Genomic DNA, 24728 nt, shown 5'->3' with positions numbered 1-24728 from the left:
TCAGGGTCGAGTGTCTGCCTTTGGCTCAGGGCGTGATCCTGGGGTCCTGGGATCGAGTCCCACACCAGGCTCCCTGTAGGGAGCCTGCTTCTCCCTCTGCCGATGTCTCTGCCTCTGTGTGTCTCTCATGAATAAATAAAATCCTTAAAAAAAAAAAAAAAGTTCTCACATGGAGAACTGACATGAGGTACTCCTGATAGGATGGTCTGAGGAGAGTACAACATATCTCCTGTGTGACATTCTTGACCAAATGTACAACGTCAATCTGTGAAACACCTCAGTTGAACCCACAATAAGGGACCTACTAAATGGCACTCTTCAAATTCATGACAGTTGTGGAAGACGAGACTGCGGCAATGTCACAAGCTGGAAAAACTGAGAAGAGGGAACCAGAGGATGGAACTACTAAATGCCAGGTGGAATTCTAGAACCAAAAAAACCACATTCGGGGAGAAATTGGTGAAATTCAAGAGCCACAGCTTAGTTAGTAGTACTGTACCAATATTAACCATCCAGTTTTGAGGAGTGTACTACAGTTATTTAATATGTTAACACCTTCCTGTAATTCTAAAATTATTTCAGAATAAAAATATTTTTAATTAATTTTATTTTTTTAAAAATGTTTATTTAGTTACTCATGAGAAACAGGAGACAAAGAGGTAGAGACACGGGCAGAGGGAGAAGCAGGCTCCATGCAGGGAGCCCAACGTGGGACTCGATCCTGGGTCTCCAGGATCATGCCCTGGGCCGAAGGCAGCACTAAACTGCTGAGCTACCCAGGCTGCCCAAATTAATTTATTTTAGAGAGAGAGCGTGAGTACAAGTGGGGGGAGGGGCAGAGGGACAAGGGGAGAGAGACATAGTCTTCTTAATGAGCACAGAGCCCCATGCAAGGCCCTATCCCAGGACCTGAGATCATGACCTGAGCCAGAACCAAGAGTCAGACACTCAACTGACTGAGCCACACAGGTGCCCCCAGAATTAAAATTTTTTAAAGGGCAAATACAAATACTATATAAAAGAAGTGTTGTCCAACAGTCTTGTCCAGGCAATTAAGTCTTATTAATACACTTCAATATTTAATATTTGAAAAAATTATCAACAATTAAAATTTTAAAACAATTCCTTAGGAATGCTGAACTGCTTCCCTTGACTCATCCAAATCAAAGCTTCCTGTTGGAGCTTTCATTCATTTCTGTGTGTTCTCTGCAATCATCTACAGTGCATGTTCCTAGCCAGCTGAACACAGAATCCTAGTGAAATGTCCATGAAAATACAGCCCATAAGCAAAAAATATACGTTCTCCTAAAACACAAAAACTCAAATGGGCCCAACACTTCCATCCACAGAGCCTTAGTTAACGATTCCTATTTAACAGCTTTTTTTTTTTTTAAAGATTTTTATTTATTTATTTATTCATAGAGACAGAGAGAGAGAGAGAGAGAGAGAGAGAGAGAGAGAAGCAGAGACATAGGCAGAGGGAGAAGCAGGCTCCATGCAGAGAGCCCGATGTGGGACTGGATCCTGGGTCTCCAGAATCCGGCCCTGGGCTGAAGGCGGCGCTAAACCGCTGCGCCACCGGGGCTGCCCTTAACAGCTTATTTTAAGGTCTGCAAACTAAGATTTCTTATAATCTAGGTTGTATATTAATTTTTATTAAAAAAAAAAACAAACATCTAACAGACAGCTTTTAGAAATACATTTAGTTAATGTTCCAGGACAGTCTGACAGTGATGACAAAAGAATTCTAAGGAATGCCTAAATCTAATCAGAAACTACTAACAATGATCACATTGCAAAAATTCCTTCTTAACATCAGCTTTCCTTACAGGTAATGTCTATCTATAATTTCTTCAGGTGAGCTATTTTATTGCTTTTGAATTATTATATGTGTACAATGCCCAAAATTCATCCAATCAAGTTAACTCTATTATTTAACAAAAAATACAGACTTACATTATTTGTCCTCCAATGGTTGACTTGCCAGCATCTAAAAGTAACATCATCATCAAAGATAAATAAACCACAGATGTAAATGGAACAGAACAAAACAAAACCCGCTAAGTGCACTAACAGCATTACTGACTAGCATATGTAATTACATAAATTCAGTTGCAAATGAAGCTGCCAAGACCCCTTGCAGCTCAACAATGACTTACTAGTGGAAAACAAGAACTTAGAACTACTTTACCTATAAGGAAGAATTTTTGAACAGATTGCTCTCTGACCTTCAGCGGAGAGCACAGCAGCAACAGAATATAAATTACCCAAGAGGAACCTCAGGGGAGAGCAAAGGTAGCCAAAGAGCTGTGAACTACATTTAGGTAGCTGCCTTTCACTAATTTTAGCAAATATAGGTGTTCCTTTACACATTTCAAAGGAGTCCTTGCTACTAAAAAAGGAATATGGTATATAACGTTATATTCAGGAGAAAGCAGAGATAAAGGGAAGGAAAAAAGGACAGATAATTCTGTATTTTCTTCTTTCGATTTTGGGGCTAAGTCAGATGGCCAGTGAATATCTGAGTAAATTAAATGGGTTTCGTTTTGTGCTAACCCAGCAATCTGACAAGCATCCAGAAGTCACTCCAAATTAATTTCCTATATCACTCAAAATTAGTTAGATGAAGCCCAAAAAATTAACAAATTAACTGGAGTTCACACACAAGAAAACCAGATTGGGATATTAACATATGTCATCATTAAAAAAAAAAAACCATATATCATCATATGCTTAGCCACCATTGCGCTGGGAGGGTGGATCTTTAGACCAATGGCGCATCACATATAAATATACTAAATCTTATTTTTTTTCAGCTCCCATGCCATTACAAAATTATTTATTTGTCCCACAAAGTGTTGGCAATGTTTTGCCAGGTTAAAAAAAAAAATTATCGAGTTAAAAATCCAAACATTTCAGATTAATTCACATCAGTTTCACTCAAAATCTCTGTGGAGCTGTTTGATGTACCCAGTGACTGGTGGTATTTCATAGCCAGGAGTGCAACTTACCTACATGCCCAATGAATACCACATTTACATGTTCTTTTTTCGGAGCCCCGGGGGGCGCGACCACAGATTTGGGTTTTGGTATTTCCTCTTCCTCCTCCATCATTTCTTGGGCACTCTCCTCAGCGGCTCTTCCATCTCCCATGGAACAACCTCCTAACTCTGCTTCACTTATTTCTTCTTTGTGCTCCCATGATTCTTCTGGGGACATTTCTGTCTCCCCATTTTCTACTGAAATAAGACATTTAATGTAGAATTCTGAAAAAGACTTACAACAATCTACTGTAAAACACAGATGCCTTCCAACAACAAATAGAACTCTGCATATTTAGTTTTAGTTCTTAACGGCTGGTGAAACATAAGCAAGGAAGTCTCTTTCACAACAGAAATGGATTACAGCTTTCAAGCTGGCCCCACTGCTGACATCAGAGATGACTCAGAGATTGATGAGAGATTGCTATTTTAACAAAGCTTCATTTCCATAAGGACAAACAAAATGTAAACAGGAGATGTACCACTCCTAAACAGCCCAGTTATTCCAGTGTCAGGAAAATGGGAAAGTTTAAAATCAGAACGCAGGGTTTACAAGATCTTTGCTTTTTCTTCTGCAAATAATCTGGTGTCAACTTTATCAACCACATTGGGAATCTGACACCGTTAAGAATAAGAAAGTTGCAAAAAGGAAGGAAATTTTTCACAAACAAAACAGAACAAGCTCAAGTCCTTAACCCGACTTTAGCAGTCTTCCACTCAGCTTTAACATCTGCAATCATTCAGCGTATCATGGCAGCGCTGATGCCCAACTACTGCTTTCTAAATTCCAACAGCAAAGACTCAGTTTTAAACATAGGCATTACAATAACCATGACACTTACATTTGCACCTTATATCCTGATAGGGTTTCAAAATACTGTATTAATATGGTGAGAAATTTTCTTACCAACAGGTTCTGAAAGTTCCATGCTAACAGCTGAATTTGAACCTAGACAAGAAATTGAGATATTGTATTTACAAAACAATATCCAGGTTTCACATACCATAGACAACTTAATGTTTTCTCAATTAGACAGAGGGTCGTATCACAGAAAATTACCTTCACATAACAATGACTGTTCCTCTTGAGAAGGTTCCACAGGTGCTGTTAAATAGAAATAAGTTATATTAAAAATGAAGTCCTTTACATCCATCTTTATATATCTTTTAAGTTACGGTAAAGACAGAATTTCAATAACACAACAAAAACCTCAATAATTTAGACCAAGAGCAACTAACTCAGGTGTTCAAATTAGAAGTCTCTGTTTAAAAAATCTTTTTAAACACGTACTGATTACAGCCAGTTTTACATTTTCTGTAATTGAAATATACTCATAAAGGTATGCTAATTCTCTTAATTTGCTTCATAAAACTTCTCCTTCAAAGATATTGTAAAAGTAATCTGCAGCACAGTGCAGATCAAATTAGTGAGATTTTGTTCAACAAATACACGTTACTTCTCTAGATTCTCTCTTGGCAGCTCCAGCCCAAGAAGGCTATGATTAGCTATTTTTAAGATTCCATAATCACATTTTATTACCAAGATCCTTGAATAAATTCTGTTTGATACCAATAAAATAAAAAGGACATTTACATGAAGTCCTTGAAATGCAAATGATCCCTTACAACATGTCAGAAAAGGTGATTACAATGATGCCAGTTTTGTCCTATATTAGAATTCTAAGATCAAGCAACAATCCAGTTTCTACAGCTGTCACACTGCAAATCTACCTATGACATCACTGGAAGAGAGGTATGAGAAATATATCCTGACACCCAAATATACGTGAGTTTATTTTTTATATCTGATAAGCCTAAATAACACTCCCAATATGAAAGTGCCCTTGCTTCAAAAAATCTCTAAGATGCAGAATGTATCAAAGAATTCCAAGTCACCTGAATCCTACACACCAAATAGTAAAGAATAGTGAATTCATAAACTGCAAAGCTCATATTTAAAAATCACTGCACAGATACACCCGTAAATCAAGACAAAGTTTTGGGTCCAGTCTCCAACAATGTGAAGTGTAGGAAGAAAGTAATTTCCTGTTCCAGAAAGGTAAAGGGCAACCAAGTTTTTCCGAAAAGTGACATGCTGAGTGTTACTTGGGAAGATCCCTCTATGGTGGCAGATAGACCAACATCACCATATAGGAAAGCCTGCCCTCCGAACAAATGAGCAGTACAAGTAGAGAGGAGGGGTTGAGGGCAAAGCTAATAGAGGCATCATCTGGCAAGAAGAAGAAGAGTGAAAGGTCTAAGATGATCCCAGCCTACATGATTAGCAGGATATTAACAGAAAATAAGAAAAAAAATCATTTGATTTTTTAAAATTTTATGTATTTATTCATGAGAGACAGAGAGAGAGAAGCAGGCTCCCTGCAGGGAGCCCGATGTGGGACTCAATGCCAGGACTCCAGGACCACACCCTGGGCCGCAGGCAGGCAGGCAAGCGCTCAACCTCTGAGCCACCGGGGCGTCCTCCCACCCCCACCCCTCCCCCCAAAAAATCATTTGAACAAGGTTTGGGAGGGAACAGGAATTATACTTCAGGTGTAATAGAGATTAACTTTTTGTTTTCCTATTTCAAAGAAAACTTTATGGGTAGAGTAAGGAAAATTATCACATTTTCAGAGAAAACCAGGCATGCTAAGTGAACCAAGTTTTTGTGCCTCCTCGGGATGGAGGAGAGCAGCACAGGGTAGTAGTGGTAAGGGGCTGGCACTGAGCTGACTCCTGCTTTAAATGCTGGCTTGTCCCCTCAAGTTGTGAGATGCAGCTACTTCACTGGAATTCTGGAAATGACATGCCATCCACCTGACAGGACTGCTGAGAAAATTAAATGAGAGAATACATTTGTTTCAAGTCTATTAAATAATTCCTGGCACCAAGCAGATAATCAACATGTGAGTCTCTCCCCCTAAAACGCACTGAGGTACGCTCAACTCTATCAAACCAGCATGACTATCAGATGTGTGTCGATCAGACGGAGGTACTCAAAAATCCACACAGCACTGGCGGTGGGGGAAATTAACTCCAATTGATTTTTAATGAGCCCTGATGTGCTGACTCATTCAATCCCCCCCACCACCACCACCAAACACCCTGAAATACATAACTGCAATCACTCCCATCTAACACGCAGACAAACCCAACCCAACCGGGCTTTTTCCAAGTTAGACAAGTGCCATCTCGCCCTTCTTCAAACGGCCGTTGCTGAAAAACTACTCAGTAAAAGTAAACTGAGTCAGAGGTGATGCAGTGTTTTAAGGCGGGGGAAAAGATCACGTAGTAAGACACCCCAAACTGCAGCTGAGCTTTACAAAACCAAATGATACCACACCTGACTACCTAGTTCTAGAACCAACTCTTAGGCTTACAAATACACAATACATGCAGAAGACTGTGAGGCACTTCCAGGATAATGACATCAATCACCAGACCACCTCCGTGGCTGCAAAATAATGACAATCTGTTTGTGGCTTTATTTTTCAAAACATTCTATTTATGTTTGCCTTATGTTTGTAAAGCTCACAGGGACAGAGTCAAGTACTAAAAACAACTAAGTGCTTAATATATACCTAGGCATATTAAAAGGCCCCCAAATAAGAAGTTGACCGTACTTTCCCCAAGGTGGAAAAAAGCTTTCCACCCATTCAGACAGATCACATTATAAACTTAATGGCAATGCCAGCGACATTTGTGAACTCATATTTTTGCAATAATGAACCAGAAAAATCAGATATAGCAAGCTGTTCTTTTAAATTTAAACTTCTCAATATAACTGCACCCGTCTTCTCATACACACACATACACCCAGGCAACCCTTTCCAGTTCATTCTACTCAGATCTTATTCATAATGTACATTCATTCTGACTTTACTAGCTACTAAGGAGCCCGGGCTGAGAATTCTAAGGCCTAAAGTCATTTGTTCATAGTCAGCAAACAGATGACCATGATTTCAAGTCCTGCACAGTTCATATCCGCTAGCGAAGGAAAAGTTAGTAAATCTCTCGAGGAGTGAGGAGTGACATTATGGTTTCCTATTTTCCAATGGTATTTCCATGTTCAGAGATAAACCCTTATCAAGCATTCAAAAAAAGGAACAATTCTACTTAAGTGGGAAAGCTATCAGAGTGCATCAATGAGTAACCTGCAATACCCCAAATTAAAAGGGAAACTAATACTCTGGTTCGTGATCAAGGAAGATTAATGAACTGGACGTGATACTGGGTATACCACCACAAATTTTAAAACAAGAAGGATGTTACCAATATTATTGCCTGTGCTTTAACACAGATGATAATCTGAATCTTAAAACTGTTAGAGAAAATTTGAACCTGCTGAAATAAGCCAGACACAAAGGGTCACTCATATAAAATGTTCAGAATAGGAAAATCCATCATAGAGCCCACAAGCAGGCTGGTGGTTGCCAGAAGCTGGGAGGAGGAGGGGGGAATAGGAAGTAACTGCTTAATGGGAATGGGTCTCCTCTTGGGGTGATGAAAATGTTTTGGAACTAGACAGAGGTGTGGTTGCACAACACTGGCTAAATTATTCACCTTAAAATGGTTAATTTTGTTATGTGGATTGCACTGTAATTTTTTTTTAAAGATTTTATTTATTCATGAGAGACACAGAGACAGAGAGAAAAAGAGAGAGGCAGACATAGGCAGAGGGAGAAACAAGCTCCATGCAGGGAGCCTGATTGTGGGACTCAATCCTAGGACCCCAGGTTCATGCCCTGGGCTGAAGGCAGGCGCTCAACCGCTGAGACACCCAGGCGTCCCTGTAATTTTTGTTTTTAAAGATTTATTTATTTGAGAGCAAGAGAGAGCACACATGCGCGCGTGTGCAGCTCTTGAGGGAAAGAGAGAGAGCAGCAGACTCCCAGCTGAGCATGGAGCCCACTGCGGGGCTAGATCTCATGACCCTGAGATCGTGAGCTTAGCAGAAATCAAGAGTCAGATGCTTAACCAACAGAGCCACCCAGGGGCCCCGTGATTTCACTCTAATTTTTTAAAAGAATATAAATATTTTTAAAAGATCTGATCATGAAGGGCGCCAACTGGCTGGCTCAGTCAATAGAGCATGAGACTCTTTGTTCTCAGGACTGGGGATTTCAAGCCCCACATGAAATGAAAGATCTCATCATGAAATCAAGCCTTCAACATGGAGATTCCTCAGCCAGCTCATTGATAAAGCTCAAGTTAAGTTAATCAATGCCATACAGGTAGTTAATAATGAAAGTTATGTTTCAATTCAAGCCACATGTTTTCAACACGAAAGTCTGGCCAATTCTTGAAAAGTGCTTAATCTGGGATCCCTGGGTGGCGCAGCAGTTTAGCGCCTGCCTTTGGCCCAGGGCGCGATCCTGGAGACCTGGGATCGAATCCCACGTCGGGCTCCCGGTGCATGGAGCCTGCTTCTCCCTCTGCCTATGTCTCTGCCTCTCTCTCTCTCTGTGTGACTATCATAAATTAAAAAAAAAAAAAAAAATTAAAAAAAAAAAAAGAAAAGTGCTTAATCTGTATATTTCATAAATAACCAATTTAAATTTGTACTGCTTTAGAAATGAAACTGATCTTTAACACTCTACACACTAAACAGCAATCTATAAAAGGGCTACCCTAACTAGAATTCCTTAGGCCTGTACATTGTATGCTCATTAAAGAAAAAAATAAAAAGAACTTCAGCGCTGTCACAGAAGTTACAATGTGTTACACTGTATACAACTGAGAAATAGGCAACTGCTCCTTCTGTCCTATGTTTTTTTTTTTTTTTTAATATTTTATTTATTCATTCATGAGACACACAGAGAGAGAGGCAGAGACACAGGTAGAGAGAGAAGCAGGCTCCATGCAGGGAGCCCGACATGGGACTCAATCCCGGGTCTCCAGGATCACACCCTGGGCCGAAGGCAGCGCTAAACCGCTGAGCCACCCAGGGATCCCTATGCTATGCTTTAACAAAACCATCATTTTGCACCCAAAAAAAAAGAAGTGAGAATAGTGTGACAAAATCCTGTCCCAATACAAGTTTCTACAGTGATGGATGTGTTCTCTCTGTTATGACAGGATAGTCTCAAGTCACATGTGGCTATTAAGCCCTTGAAAGGTCTTACCTCAACTGAGGAACTGAATTTTAAATTTTAATTTCAATTAATTAAAGAGCCCCAAGTGCACAGCTCCAGCTGCTCACACATTCTCCTCCACTGCGGTACAAACCAGCCACACCTGATCTTCCACTCTCATCACAGTCCCGACCCGGCCCCCCACCTGAAGGCTAATGATCCCTCCTCAGAACTCCTCTAGGATAGGACCCTGCCTTCAATTACAGGTGCAAACTCATCTTCCTTCTGGTTCCCAAGGCCATTACAGACTTCCAGAACAACAGTGGTTTTCTGAAATATGGAGACTTTTTTCCTACCCTTGTAGTCCCCACAGGCTGGCACAGTGCATGGACCATACAGAACACACACCTGATTTTACTGAATCCCTTCAGCTTTCTCTTGGTTTTCAGAGCTAGCTCCTTGTGATCTTATTGGCTCAGTTTTCTCAGCAGTACTGGTGTCATCTTATGTTTACCACATTCCCATTAGGGCTCAATAGAGTAAAACCAACCTCCTGTGTGCCAACTTTTTAACAAGAGGTTAGAGAAACAATATTCAAAAGATGTTCTGGGGGGATCCCTGGGTGGCTCAGCGGTTTGGCGCCTGCCTTTGGCCCAGGGCGAGATCCTGGAGTCCCAGGATCAAGTCCCACATCGGGCTCCAGGCATGGAGCCTGCTTGTCCCTCTGCCTGTGTCTCTGCCTGTCTTTCTCTGTGTCTCTCATGAATGAATAAATAAAAACCTTAAAAAAAAATGTTCAAGTACAGTCTGAGTAAGGAACTAAAACTTCTCTAGCACTCAGGTGACTAGGAAGTCTCACCAAAACTGCATGCTGAGCTATTTTTCTCCCAGAGACAAAACGGGAAACAGTAAAGGCAGACATCAGAAAGAAGAGCTCACAGAACATATACAAAGGTCCATGGTTTTGCCTTAATTACCTAACACTCTAAAAATAAAAGGCATGATGTCACAGACAGTCATGGCCAGAGCTGTTTAAATTATTTTACATCATCGTTTCCTAAAATGTATAAAGCAGCAATTTCAAGGTATTACTTTAGAGCACTGCCTCCTTATAAGAATGTTACTCCGCTCACACTGAGAACACAGAGAGTGCCATAGCCCACACAGTCATGGGCTCCTTTTCTGAAGAAAGTATCTCGGCCAAAAAGATCTTTTAATATCAAATCACAAGGAAAGGGCTAGCAAATAACCATTACTAGAATAAGCTTTGAAGTCAGACCTAGATTCTAATCTAGCTTCTCCATGTAGTCATGGATATCACCTTGCTAATTTACTTAGCTTCTCTGAGCCTTAATTTTCTTATCTGTAAAATGTGTTAACAGCACCTATACATGAGGAGAGTGTTGTGAAGATTCCACATTAAGTGGTAACTGCCAAGTAAATTTATGATTACAACAAGCAGGTCAAAGCCCCATTAATAATTAAAAAAACTTAAGAATGAAATGTAAGGCAAAGTCCAGAGTGAGAAGACCCACGCTGGTTGTAGTATCAGCTCTAAGCATACCCTTTTCCCCATTATTAAATAGTGATGTGTGCAGAGAGCACTGAACTAGCAGTTGGCAAATGTGGATTCTAGAATCAACCATGTCATTAAAGCAGTGAGTGACCTTATGCCTTCACTTAGCATCTCTAGGCTTCAGTTTCTTTATCCAAAAATGAGGCAATTATATTACTGCTGGAGTCATTTTTAGCCCCCACATTCCAAAATCTTATCTATTTAATCACTAACACAATGCCACATACCAACTTGATTAGGCTTTCTGTAAAGTCCCACTGTATTCTTCAAACAACCCTAAAATATCCATCTATGATTTATATCCCACCTGCATCAAAAACAAGGAGGTATACTTGAAATACATAAACCTGAAACCATTTCAGACAGCCCTAATAAGGTACAAAGTAAGAGAAAAACATCTATATGCAACCAAAAGCAACTACCCAAAGGAGATGGACACAGGCCACTTAGTAGTGTGGTTAACCCACTGGAGTTCTGCAGCAATGGTCAACCAGGAAATTGCCTCAATGACACTGACAGGTATGCACTTTTTGTTTGTTTCAAGTGACTATCATTACCTAGTCGGAATGTGGTCTGGAATTTGGTGTCACCACTCTCAGGCCAGGCTAATAAAAGATGCTCAGAAAATCCTTACAGTTTCTCTCACCTGGAAAGTAGAATTATGCTGGGGATCTGGTTCAACTTGGAGTACGGTAACAGTTGGTTTTCCTCAGAACAAAGCCATTTATGAAAAAAAACAAATACATCTACAGCCCAGCCATGCTTTGTTAAGATCTACTGAAAGCAAGGACAAAACTTTTAAGCAGCTTTGATATGAGTCAACGATGACAGTTAAAAAAGGAGTCTAAGGGTCTCAGAACAATCAAGAATCTTCAACTAGCGGCCAATTCTTGCTTCCCAAAGATTTTTAAGAACTGCAAATAGAAGGATGCAATCCTAAATTAACATGCCCAACAGATAGACTACCAGAACTGCGGTAGCTCAGGGCTGTTCATATGAAAGAGACAACAAATAGTCTAAAAAGAAGAGCAAGCGATGCTAATAGGAATGCAAGCTCTAGCATAAGGAATAGTCAGTGGGACTGTAATAGCAGCTGCCTGGTGACAGACAGGAGCTATACTTGTTGTGGGAGGAACCACTATATTGTACACCTGAAACTAATGTAACATTGTGTGTCAACTATACTTCAATTAATGTAAAAAGATAACCAATGCTCTACTCCAGCAAGTTCCTAGGAAACTTAATAAAACAGAGAAACACAAGGGTAAGTTGTATATGTAAATTAGATCTCAATTTAAAAAGACCCCAAGGTATTCACAAAGAACACTTAGCAGAAAATAGATCTCTAGTTTTATGATTAGGGTGACAGGACTGAAACCACTTACCTAAGGAAAAGTGTGAACGATTCCTCCTCTCAGTTTTGAAAGCTCTGTATGGCCCTCTTACCATGTTGGGGCTCTCATTAGAGTAAAATAGGTATTTGATCCATTCCTTTCCAGGCTCCTTGAGGGTCACAACTTAATCATCTTGGTAGCATCCCTTCAAGTACCTAGCACAGCATCCTCCTGTGTTCTAAAGGCCTTCAAACGTTTGTTGGTTAATTGCTATATATATAAGCAAAGCCAGAGATTCACATCTCAAAACAATCCATTCTACTTCTGCTAATTCACTCCAAAAGGTTATCAAACCTCTTTCATTCCTTTCTTTTCAACAGAAAGACAATACTACTTTAACACTTTAAGACATTTCCTCTTTGGGACACCTGGGTGGCTCAGCCAGTTAAGTGTCCAACTCTTGGTTTAGGCTCCAGTGGTCATCTCAGGATCCTGAGATCGAGCCCCTCCATGGGTTCCAAGCTCAATGTGCAAGGAGTCTGCTTGGGATTCTCTCTCCCTCTGCCCCTCCTTGTGTGTGCACTCTCTCTTAAAAAAAAAAAAAACTTTTTGTTTTCAAAAAAGGTATCTCCTCCCCAGTGAACAAATGCAAGAAGACAAGGCTTAAAATCTGTCCTGTACATTTCTCTAACTGGCATGATAAATTTTAATTGCTGTCTTTTCATTCCAGAAAAGGTGAAAAATAAGCAAAGGCCAAAAGAAGGCACAAAGCTATGTACTAACTACGCTAAATAAAACCTGCCCCAAAGTGAGTTTATTACCAATCAAAAATTCTAACAGTTTAAAAAGCTGCTTGATGTGGCACAGCACCAGTCAATGCATTCGCTTGTTACATAATTCTCCATACTCCGGCCATTCAAGCTTGTAAAATTATGAAATAAGAACCCAAATCTAATGGGACGCCTAGGTGGCTCAGGGGTTGAGCGTCCAACTTTGGCTCAGGGAGCGATCCTGGGGTCCTGGGATTAAGTCCCACATGGGGCTCCCTGTGAAGAGGCTGCCTTTCCCTCTGCCTATATCTCTATTCCTCTGTGTGTCTCTCATGAATAAAAATCGAAGGAAAGAAAGGAAAGAAAGAAAAGAAAGAAAAGAAAGAAAGAAAGAAAGAAAGAAAGAAAGAAAAGAAGAAAGAAAGAAAGAACCCAAATCTAAGAGTCTAATAATCAGTAAATCAAGGTAGGAAAAGAAATTCCAGGAACAATCCTTTTCCCTGCTTCTCTCTTACTGCACTCCACTGTCTGTTCCATGGAAGCCTGAAAAATCCTTGACAGTAGAATTGTTGTTGCAGGCCTTCTGGTCTTAGAGAAAGAGAAACAAATCTCAAGAATCTTATCTACTGGGGCATCTGGGTGGCTCAGTGATTGAGCATCTGCCTTCAGCTCAGGTCATAATCCTGGGGTCCTGGGATCAAGTCCCATATCAGGCTCCCCACAGGGAGCCTGCTTCTCCTTCTGCCTATGTCTCTGCCTGTGTCTCATGAATAAATAAAATCTTAAAAAAAAAAAAAAAAAAGAATCTTATCTATCTAAATTTATCTATCAATTTCCACAGGTATTGTGTAATGTAAATAAAGTCTAAGAGCCCTTCTGGACAAAACAATTATTACTTTGATTCTGGATCTTATGGCTCTGCTGAGGTCACCTTTGAGACTAGTGACTAACAAGCATTCACCAAATGGTGATGGTCTCAAACTTTGTGAATGTACTAAAAACTACTGTATATTTCTTTTTTAAAAGATTGTGTTTATTTATTCATGACAGAGAGAGAGAGGAAGGCGGAGGGAGAAGCAAGCTCCATGCAGGGAGCCCAATGTGGGACTTGATCCTGGGACCCTAGGATCACGCCCAAAGCTGGAAAGCAGACACCCAACCGCTGAGCCACCCAGGCGTCCCACTACTGTATATTTCTAAACGGTAAATTTTTAATGGTGCATTATAGCTTATTCATTTTGGAAAAAAAAAACAAAAAACAAAAAACACCTCTCCCCTACAAAAAGGCATTCAGCGGAACTCAAACATTACAAAATAGAACATTTTTTGGGATCCCTGGGTGGCTCAGTGGTTTAGTGCCTGCCTTTGGCCCAGGGCGTGATCCTGGAGACCCGGATGGAGTCCCACATCGGGCTCCCTGCATGGAGCCTGCTTCTCCCTCTGCCTGTGTCTCTGCCTCTCTCTCTGTCTTTCATGAATAAATAAATAAAATCTTAAAAAAAAAAGAAAAAAGAAAAGAGAACATTTCTCTCTAAAATTCAAGTTTCACAATACAATGTGCAACATTTTGAAGACAATTCCTCCTCTGAGGGCCTACTGAGGACTGCTAGTTTTATTCTGTACTGCTTTTATTTTATTTCTTTTTTAAGGATTTTATTTATTCATGAGAGACACAGAGAGAGAGTGAGAGGCAGAGATACAGGCAGGGGGAGAAGCAGGCTCCATGCAGGGAGCCTGATACCAGACTTGATCCCAGGACTCCAGGATCACGCCCTGAGTCAAAGGCAGACACTCAACTGCTGAGCCACCCAGGCATCCCTCTGTACTGCTTTTAGTGGCAGAGTTTTGAGAGGTGTTGAGGGTGGGGTGGTAGAAAGAACACTACACTACTATTTTAGAAGCTCTGGCTGTTCTAAAAGTCCAAATGCTATGTATGCTCTGAAAAACGTGTGTCTCTCATATTCCTATATTGAAATCCTAATGCCTAATGTGATAAAATTAAGTGGGGCCTTTCGGAGGTCCTAGGTCATGAAGGTGGACTCTTCGGGAATAGGATTATTGCCTTCATTTAAAAAAAAAAAAAAAAAGAAAAGAAAAAGAAAAAAAGGTCTCATAGAGCTCCTTTGAGCCACAGGAAGTCAGCAGCTGACAACCCAGAAGAGGACTCTCACCAGAACAGGCTGGATTCCCTGATGTCTCAGGCTTCCAGCCTCCAGAGCTGTAAGCAATAAATTTCCGTTGTTTAAAAGCCACCTAGTCTGGAGTATTTTGTTACAGCAGCCCAAATAAACCAAGACACCAAGCAACCCAGATCACCACCATTAAATCTGTTTCTCATTTAACAACAACAAAGACTGAACTGGGTGCAAGGTGGAACTTCAAGTACAGTCTATCACAGAAAATGTTAGTTCTAGTACAAGTAACTCATCTTACACATTTTCATTCATTTCAGGACCTCTACTTTAAGGAGCATCACTTAGCCAATTTACTTGGATCTGCGGAGAATCATATTTAAACGAATTATACTTAATTACACTTAAATGTGTTCTACTTAATCATTCCTTTGGAAACCTGTATTAAATTTTCAAAAAGATTCAAGGTCAACACTGAATCCCAAGTTCTGACTTGGGACGGCTAAGAAACAGGCATAACAAGCAGCCCTCCAGTAAGGTGAATGACACTTTGGGCAAAAACATCTTCCTCCTCCTGCTCAAGGCCCACTGGATTTCCAAAAAAAGAGAGGAAGGGAGGGAGGGAAGGAGGGAGGAAAGAAGGAGACCGTTTCCTCCAGAAATGACAGATATTCATTCTAGATAGACACATTTTACAAGTCATTCATTCTCATGCTCTATCTCTAGAATCCTTCAAGAGCTCTCCTGGTATTTAGTTTCAAAACACACCCACCACAAATTTCAGCTATGGCTTAACAACAAAAGAAAACATGCTTGCCCTACTGACTATTTCCTCACTATAAAAAAAAGTTGCAAATTTTATGGTCCCCCGCCCCACCGTGAATTTCAATCTAAGTACTATTTCCAACTTTTCCCCTGCTTCTTCCAAGCACAGTTCCCTGTTCTAAGGGTGGTATTTTATGGACCTGAATGGGCTGGAACATGCGATCTAACATAAAACTCCGGACATGAGATTAGAAAACCCATTCTTTTCCAAATAAACATCCTACAGGGGCGCCTGGGTAGCTCAGCAGTTGAGCGTCTGCCTTTGGCTCAGGAAGTGATCCGTGGATCCAGGATCGAGTCCCACATTGGGCTCCTGCATGGAGCCTGCTTCTCCCTCTGCCTGTGTCTCTGCCTCTCTCTCTCTCTCTCTCATGAATAAATAAAAATCTTTGAAAAAAAAAAAGCCAAAATTCTTAAAATAAACAAATAAACATCCTACAGAGGATTATTTTTTAAGATTCAGAGACATATTGTAGAAGCATCTAATAAAGTTACACCAAAATAGGTTTCTGATAACAAAAAAAAAAAAACCGATCCCAATGTAGGGAATTTCCTTACTAACAACCACTTCCCCACACACTTTTACATCGCCAACTCCTAGCAATGTCACAGGGAAAAGTGTTAAGAATAAAGCTGAAATTGGCAAATACCAGGAAGAGAAAAGCAGCCCCCCTGGTGTAAGATGTACTGCCTAGCCACTCAACAATAACCATCGTTCCTGACCATTTCTCTCAGGATGACTGCCCTTGGATGGCTGACGGCTCTGATGGCTACTTAGGCTGGAAACGGAGTTCTACGGGCGGCCCAAGTGGTGCGGGCCGCTCCAAAGGAAGCAGGGAGGGCCACAGAGAAAATGGCTGGATAAAAGGAATCTACATGATAAAGTACAGGGAAACCAACACTTTAAGGAGCTGGCAAGGAACTAGTTTGGGCAGCCGAAATGGCTTGATCTAGGGGAAAAAAAAAAAAAAAAAAAGAGCTGAATTTCCTTATTGGAAAGGAAAACATCAACTGCCTATGCAAATAAAATACCAATCAACAGGGGATCCCTGGGTGGCTCAGCGGATTGGCGCCTGCCTTTGGCCCAGGGCGTGATCCTGAAGACCCGGGATCGAGTCCCGCGTTGGGCTCCAGGCAGGGAGCCTGCTTTTGCTTCCGCCTGTGTCTCTGCCCCTCTCTCTCTCTCTTTCTAGGTCTATCATGAATAAATAAAATCTTAAAAAAAAAAAAAAAACAAAGCCAATCAACAAAGCAACCAAACCCAAGCTCCGTCCTCACATACACACCTCGCCAAAGAACTTCTCCAAACCTCCTTTGCCTCTGGGGAGAGAACTATAACAACAACTTAAGAAACGAGCCTCCTAGAGCACTCTTGGGATGCCCACCGAGACTGACAGCGCAACTCGGAGCCTCGGGGCAAGATCAGCAATCCGGTCCCACTCACGAGCTGCGTGGGAACGTGCACGACCCAGGCCCCCAATGCTCTGCCTTAAACACCGGGAGCAAAGTCCCTTTTCGACCTTTTCCTCTTTAAACCCACGCTGACAGCTCCTAAAATAAGCGCCTTTATCTGCCAAGTTATAAAGTCCGCTCGCCCGACGTCCCTGTAAACGAGTCCTCGGGAGCGTGCTGAGAACCGAGGATCCTCGTAAAGAAGCGGGGGTTCGGCTGGGAACCTCGCAAAAGCTCGGCCGGGGAACGGCCCGCCCGCGGCGGCTGCAAAAGTCCTAAACAGACGCTGCGGGCGCGTGGGGCGGGCGGACGGGCGGACACGCCGCGGGCGCGGGCCGCGCCGAGGCCAACCTGGGCCGGGCGGACGGCTGGGGCCACGCGAAGGTGTCGCCAGGGGGCGGGGGGGGGCGGGGGGGGCGGGCGGGGGGGGCGGGGGCGAAGCGCGAGCCCCCTTCAGGCAAGGCGGGCGTCGGCGGGCGGCCTGGGCACCGCTCGGCCGCGGCCGGGGCGCCCCGCTGCAATGCATCTCGGGATTCCTCCGGGACGCTCCGCGCCGCGGCCTGGGGTGGCGGGGACACACGCGAGCGCGCCCCCCGCCCCCCCGCGGCGCCGGCGCCGGCCGGCCCCGCTCCCCGGCCTCGTGGCGCTGACCCGCCGCGGCCCCGCCCGCGCCCTGTGCGGGCTCCGCTCCGGGGGGGCGGCCGGCCGGGGCTGTCAGCGCCCCACGTGCGGCCCGGCCCCGCGGGGCGCGCCCACCCGCACCCCCGGGGGCTCCCGGCCCTTTACCCGGAGCGCCTCCCGCGCCGCTGCCGGCTCCGTGGCTCGGGGCGGCGGGCGGCGGCTGGGCCGGGCCCCGCAGGAAGGACGGCACGAACTCGGCGGCGTGGACGTTGGGCACGAAGGGCTTGGCGTTGACGTTGAGCTGCCGGCTGAAGGCCGCACTGAGGGGCTCCCGCTGGGCCTCGGCCGCCGCCGCCGCCGAGGGGCCGCCGCCGCACGGTCCCGGCCCGGGCGCCTCCATGTCCGCCTGGTCCCAGCAGTCGGGCGCCGAGTCGCTGCTGCTGCTGCTGCTCCCGCCGCCGCCGCCGCCGCCGCCGCCGCCGCCGCTGCCCGGATCCATGATCGGGGGGGCCGTGTGTGTGGCGAAGAGAGGGCGGGAAATGGAGGCGGGGGCGACGGGCCGGGCGGGAGCAGGCCGCGCTGACCCGGCCAAGCAGCGAGGCAGACGGGGGGCTCGCGACACAATCCCCGGCGTCGTCGCGGCGAGGGCTCCGCTCCCAACTCCGCACCGGCGACGACGAACGGCGGCGGCGGCGGCTCAGCCCTCCTCGTGTGTGCGAGCGGATCTCCTCCCACCCCAACCCCAACCCCAACCCCAACCACCTCGCACCGCCTCAGCGCCAACCCCACGCCGGCGCGGATTGACCCCTCCCCGCCACTCGTACCTTCGCCTCGGTAGTTCCCGGCCCTGCCCGTCCGCGTTGCCGGCTACGAAGCGCGGCGGCGGGCCGAACTACGAGTCCCGGCAGCGCCCGCGCGACACCCCCACCCCCACCCCCGCTGCGGTCTTCCCGGGGGCCGACGGGAGTCGGAGTTCGGAAGCCCGGAGCAACCGGAAGCGGCTCGGGCTCCCGGCAGGCAGCGGGAGGAGGCGGAGGTCTCGGCGTCGCTCGGCGGCCCCACCTGTCACCCCGTGGGGGCGGGGCCGCGGCGCGTCCTCGCGCGACTCTGCGGCCGCCGGGGTGGTCCTCGCCGCGGTCCTGCGCTCCCGCGGCGCCAGCCGGTGCGTCCTCTGCCCCCGCCTCCCCGGGCCTCCCCGGGCCTCCCCGGGCCTCCCCGCCCCGCCCCGCCCCGCCCCGCAGCCGGATTTCGCCCTACTTTTCAAAGCCGGCGCCGCGCGTCTCGCCTCTTCTGCCTTCCCTGGGTGCGAGACGGCGGTGACTTGGGCCGCGGCGTGGCTCGTAAAGCGCTCGGGGCCCAGGCTCTGCCCCGGGGCGGGGGGGGGTGGTTATTAAGCTGGAAACTTTGGATGACTCACCGTCTGTTCGACTAGTCACTGAAAGCCTCCCCCCGCCCCGAACTTTTCCATCCCTCCTCCCCTCCCCCGGCCCGGGGGCCTCGCAAGCTAAACCGAGGACCGGGGCCTCTTCCACGGTGTATCCAGACGTATCCAACTGATACGGTCATTCCGGTGCGCCCAGCTTCCGTACGACGCACCATTAGGCCAAGTGGGTTTTTCTTCCGAGTGGCTCGAGCGGACCGAGGTTAGGTACACATGGGGGGCGGGGGGGGGGATGAGGGAGGGGAGAGGGAGGCGGGAGCAAAGCCAAAGATGAATACCCAGACCCGATTAGATGCAGTGGGAAAGCAACCTTGTTCGAATACCTGTGAGGTTTTTTTCCTGTAGTTGTGGCCTGTGCAGCCCCAGGCTGGGGGGGGGGGGGGGTGGAGGGGGGTTGGGGGGGTCGGGGGCGGGGAACCTACTGCTGATCTTTTTCTCCAAGGAGTCTAGACAGAGTGCAACTAACTTGCTAAAAATTACAGAGGGAAGGCGTAGACGCTCAGAGAACGCATGTTTCTTAGCAACCTTACGTTCGGGTCCAGAATCTAGATCTAGATGTGAATTTGAATTTTAAATAGCTGTATCTCTTTCTCTTTCTTTTTTCTTTTTTTTAAGGTTTTATTTATTTATTATGAGAGACACAGAGGGAGAAGCAGGCTCCACGCAGGGAGCCCGACGCGGGATTCGATCCCAGGACCCCGGGATCACGCTCTGGGCCCAAGGCAGGCACTGACTGTTGACCCACCCGGGGGATCCCTAAACATCTGTATCTTAACGATAAAAGAGGACTCAGCCCATTAATGAGACAGCTCAAAAACAGCTGTCTGGTACCTTTCAAAACAAATCCTTATGCTAAAGTTTAAAATTGTGTTTAATATTTAGCAATTTTTATGAATTTTTTTTTTCCTTGAACTCCACACTTGAGGGTATCAAGTGCTGTAAATGTGAAGAAACGAGAGACCCTCCTTAAAACAAACCTGGCTTTAACTTTTTCTTCAACTCTGTGGTCAAGGCTCCCTGAAATCTTCTGGGTATATATATATATATATATTTTTTTTAATTTTTATTTATTTATGATAGTCACAGAGAGAGAGAGAGAGGCAGAGACACAGGCAGAGGGAGAAGCAGGCTCCATGCACCAGGAGCCCGATGTGGGATTCGATCCCGGATCTCCAGGATCGCGCCCTGGGCCAAAGGCAGGCGCCAAACCGCTGCGCCACCCAGGGATCCCTATTTTTTTTTTTTAAATCTTCTGGGTATTGATTTTTCCTTTTTTTTTTTCCACGACAGATGATGTATCCCCCTGATTCATACAAAGTTCAGGTTGCAGCCTATTAATATAGTTCTCTGAAGACCCATTTTATTTATTTTTTTTTTTAGATTTTATTTATTTATTGACAGAGAGAGGCAGAGACACAGGCAGAGGGAGAAGCAGGCTCCATACAGGGAGCCAGACGTGCGACTCGATCCGGGGTCTCCAGGATCACACCCCAGGCTGCAGGCGGCACCAAACCACTGCGCCACCAGGGCTGCCCTGAAGACCCATTTTAAATCTTTCTTAAGACCGTCCCACTTTAAATTTGGTATTAAGTGATTGCCCTCGGATTTACCCAAACCTTAGTAACAATTGATGTAAAATAAATAAATAAATAAAAATCAGATCTTCCGTTATATAAGGGAGACCTGCATTGCTATTGAGATATTTTTATATTATATTCACAACACGGAAGAAAATACAGTGTGTCCAAAATAAAGTGCCTCCTCACTCAAGACTGGCACTCCCTACCCTATTCCTAAGAAGAAAAAAAAAAAAAAGTTAACACACACACAAATGTCAAAAAAAGCAACTGACTCAAAGAGTGACCCGTACCGTCCTTCAGCTGCTTTGTCACTGGATGCCATACTTCAACATGCATCACCCATAGGGCACCGGATGACGGATCCCTCTTAGGTTAGTTCTTCAGATCTAATTAAATTAGCAGTGTCTTTGTGCCCACAAGCTTTTTCAAGAGACAAAGACAAAAACTGCTGAGCCCCACAGCTTAGAAAAGCAGTTGATGTCATTAACTTCCACGTCCCTGAATAGGATAATTATGGAAATTCAGAAAAGAATCCACTCCATTGGTTTTCAAAAGCTGTGACCTGCCAGGGTTGGGGCACTGCTCCAGCAGGAAAGTGAGAGGCTCTTCTTGATAATTGCTGTTGTGCTAAGATTGAATGACTTGAGGTCAGCATCTTTTCATCTTCTTTATGTCCCCAATGCCCAGAGTGATGCCTGGCATAGAAAACATGCTTAACAAATGTTTCATGAATGAATTAGTGCATCAATCAGGAGTTTTGGACCATACTGCCCTTTTATACTCATTTAGGGCTATTGGGACACAGGACTGTCAACATAAAGAGCGAGTTTTCCCAAGGATGTCTTGCTCTGTGCTCCATGAACACACAGGGTTAGCTGGACAACCACTTTACTGCAAGCCTGCATTTGGCTCCCTGCCTCAATAAATAAGTGTGTCTTATGCTTCTAAACATGAAGCTGATGTGAAAACTCAGGGCCATCCCAGAGGTTTTAGGGGATGAAAACGTGTACCTACAGATGGACTCAGGTAGCAGGGCCACTCCTGGAAATGTTTTCCATAGGAATACAAACACGAGTGTAAAAAGCTGTCCTTTCAGCATTTTTGCAACAGAAACCAGAAACAACCTAAACGTCCATCAACAGGGATATTATGACTCAATATGTGATGGATAGCAACAGTATGCAATAATATGCAGCTTTCAAAAAGTCACACAGACTTGGTGCTGAAGGGAAAATCCATCTATAACATATGGTGAAGTGGGGCAGCTGGGTGGCTCAGTGGTTGAGCATCTACCTTTGGCTCAGGTCGTGATCCTGGGTCCTGAGATCAAGTCCCGCACTGGGCTCCCTGCAGGGAGCCTGCTTCTCCCTCTGCCTATGTCCCTGCCTCTCTGTGTGTGTCTCTCATGAATAAATAAATAAAATCTTAAAAAAAATAATATGTGGTGAAGTAAGGAAGAGCAATATGTCTTATATGTGTAGAATATAGAGTGGATCAGTATATCTAGTACGATCCTATTTCTTTAAAAGCATCTAGTTTTTTTCTACTCTCTGAATGCTCTTTCCCTAGATCTTCACCTCTCCAGCTCATTGTCATTCAGCTCCTATGTGTCCTCTCCTAGCCATCCTGACCCTCCACCAACCCACATCACTCTCTACCCTGTTACCCAGTTTTATTTTTTATTTTTTTCAGATGCCTTATCACAATCTGAAGTTCTTACTGGTCTCCGTGCCTACTGCCCATCTCCTCCTACTGGAAAATTAATTCCCTGACTCTGACTTGCTATTGTGTTCTCATCGCCTACAACTGTTGCCTGGCATGGATGAAGTGCTCAGTAAACATTTGAGAGAATGAGACATATGTATCATTTTGTATGCTATAAAACTTTAAAGTGTGGACAGTTACATATTAAACAGTTAATGGAAAGTGTGTGGGATGGGATTGGATGTGAATGGAAAGTAGCTAAAAGAAGAAATTGCAATTTTTTACTTTTATGTTTGGATTTTCCTACAAGAAGCAAATTGTTTTAAAAAAATTCTTTTATCGGTCGCCTGACTCAGTTGGAAGAACATATGACTCTTGATCTCAGGGTCATGAGTTCAAGCCCCACATTGGGTATAGGGATTACTTAAAACTTTTTTTTTTTTTTTAAGATTTATTTATTTATGATAGACCTAGAGAGAGAGAGAGAGAGAGAGATTGAGAGAGGTGAGGCACAGGAGGAGGGAGAAACAGGCTCCCTGCCAGGAGCCTGATGCAGGACTCAATACCCGGACTCCAGGATAACGCCCTGGGCCAAAGGCAGGCGCCAAAGCGCCAAGCCATCCAGGTATCCATCCCCTACTTAAAACTGTTTTAAAAATTCTTTTATTGAGGGCAGCCCAGGTGGCTCAGCGGTTTAGCGCCACCTTCAGCCCAGGGCCTGATCCTAGAGTCCCAGGATCGAGTCCCAGGATCGAGTCCCGGGATCGAGTCCCAAATCAGGGGACTCCCTCTGCCTGTGTCTCTGCCTCTCTCTCTCCCTCTGTGTCTCTCATGAATAAATTAAAATCTTTTAAAAAAATTATTTTATTGAGATGAAACCCACATGATATAAAACGTACCATTTTAAAGGGAACAATTCAGGGGTCCCTGGGTGGTGCAGTTGGTTGAGCATCCTGCTCTTGGTTTTGGTTCATTTCAGGATCTCAGGTGAGATCCCAATCCATGCTCAGCATGCTGTCTGCTTGAAATTCTCTCTCCTTCTGACCCTCCTACCTGTCCTCTCTCTCTCTAAAATAAAATTTTAAAAAATTATTAAGAGGAACCCCTGGGTGGCTCAGTGGTTCAGCATCTGCTTTTGGCTCAGGGCATGATCCTAGGGTCCTGGGATCCTGTCCCACATCAGGCTCCTTACAAGAAGCCTCCTTCTCCCTCTGCCTATGTCTCTGCCTCTCTTTCTGTGTGTCAAATAAATAAATAAATAAATAAATAAACTCCCTTAAAATTCTGGGATATTCATAAAATAGAACATTGGCAATTTAGGCAGTGGTTCCTTTTTTTTTTTTTTAAGATTTTATTTATTCATGAGAGACACAGACGGGGGGGGGGGGGCGGCAGACAGAGACACAGGCAGAGGGAGAAGCAGGCTCCATGCAGGGAGCCCAATGTGGGATTCGATCCCGGGACTCCAGGATCATGTCTTGGGCCAAAGGCAGGCGCTAAACAACTGAGCCACCCAGGGATCCCCAGTGGTTCCATTTCTGATAGTGTGTCCTGCCCCTCCCCCCATAATTAGCCTCAAAACTTATCAGGGCTGGTGTGCCTGGGTGGCTCAGTGGTTGAGCATCTGCCTTTGGCTCAGGTTGTGATCCTGGGGTCCTGAGTCCCACATCAGGCTCCCTGGGGGGAGCCTGCTTCTCCCTCTGCCTATATCTCTGCCTCTCAAGAATAAATAATAAAATATTTTTAAAAATATGATCCACCTAATTTTTTAAAAAACATGTTTACACATACAACATACAACACAATGAAAGACCACTGTACTGTTGCATGATTTACATTTATAAAGCCTGCGTTTCACTTCCTGTGTTTGTCTTTTAACTGCTATAGAGTAACTCCATCTATGTTTATACTTCTTTTTTATTTGTCCATTTTCCCACTCATAGGCTTTTAGGTTATTTCCAAAATTTTTTTGTACCAACAGTACTTGTATAAGTGTCAAGATCCTTTCAGAAAACAAGTTACAGAAATTTCAATTCAAACTAGATTTAGCCACAAGAAATGTATTATTTTACATGATAACGTTAAAAATTCAACTGGTTGAATTTTAAAGATCTAATTGGCTTTATTCAATGATTCATGAATTAAACAGCATTTCCTCTAGCAGGCAGAAAGGAGCTC

The 24728-nt window shown here is 44.5% G+C and overlaps 1 protein-coding gene across 2 annotated transcripts in view; it reads right to left on the bottom strand.

Annotated features, from left to right (window-relative positions):
- GSPT1 (G1 to S phase transition 1) overlaps nt 1-18465 on the bottom strand; it is a 39177-nt gene extending 20712 nt beyond the window's left edge. The window contains exons 1-5 of one of the 2 annotated variants that reach the window (XM_041747371.1): nt 17991-18465; nt 4102-4146; nt 3949-3990; nt 3012-3239; nt 1957-1990 (exon numbers count right to left, since the gene is read on the bottom strand). In XM_041747371.1, coding sequence (XP_041603305.1) covers nt 1957-1990; nt 3012-3239; nt 3949-3990; nt 4102-4146; nt 17991-18324 — 683 coding nt within the window. In that variant the 5' untranslated portion in view covers nt 18325-18465. The remainder of the gene's footprint in view (nt 1-1956; nt 1991-3011; nt 3240-3948; nt 3991-4101; nt 4147-17990) is intronic. The other variant, XM_041747372.1, reaches the window with a different exon arrangement.
- Between the last annotated feature and the right edge of the window lie 6263 nt (nt 18466-24728).

This window comes from Vulpes lagopus, chromosome 3, assembly GCF_018345385.1.
Source record: "Vulpes lagopus strain Blue_001 chromosome 3, ASM1834538v1, whole genome shotgun sequence".
NCBI lineage: Eukaryota > Metazoa > Chordata > Mammalia > Carnivora > Canidae > Vulpes > Vulpes lagopus.
Note: the sequence above shows the minus strand (reverse complement) of the source record. Positions and strands in the feature narration are given on the sequence as shown.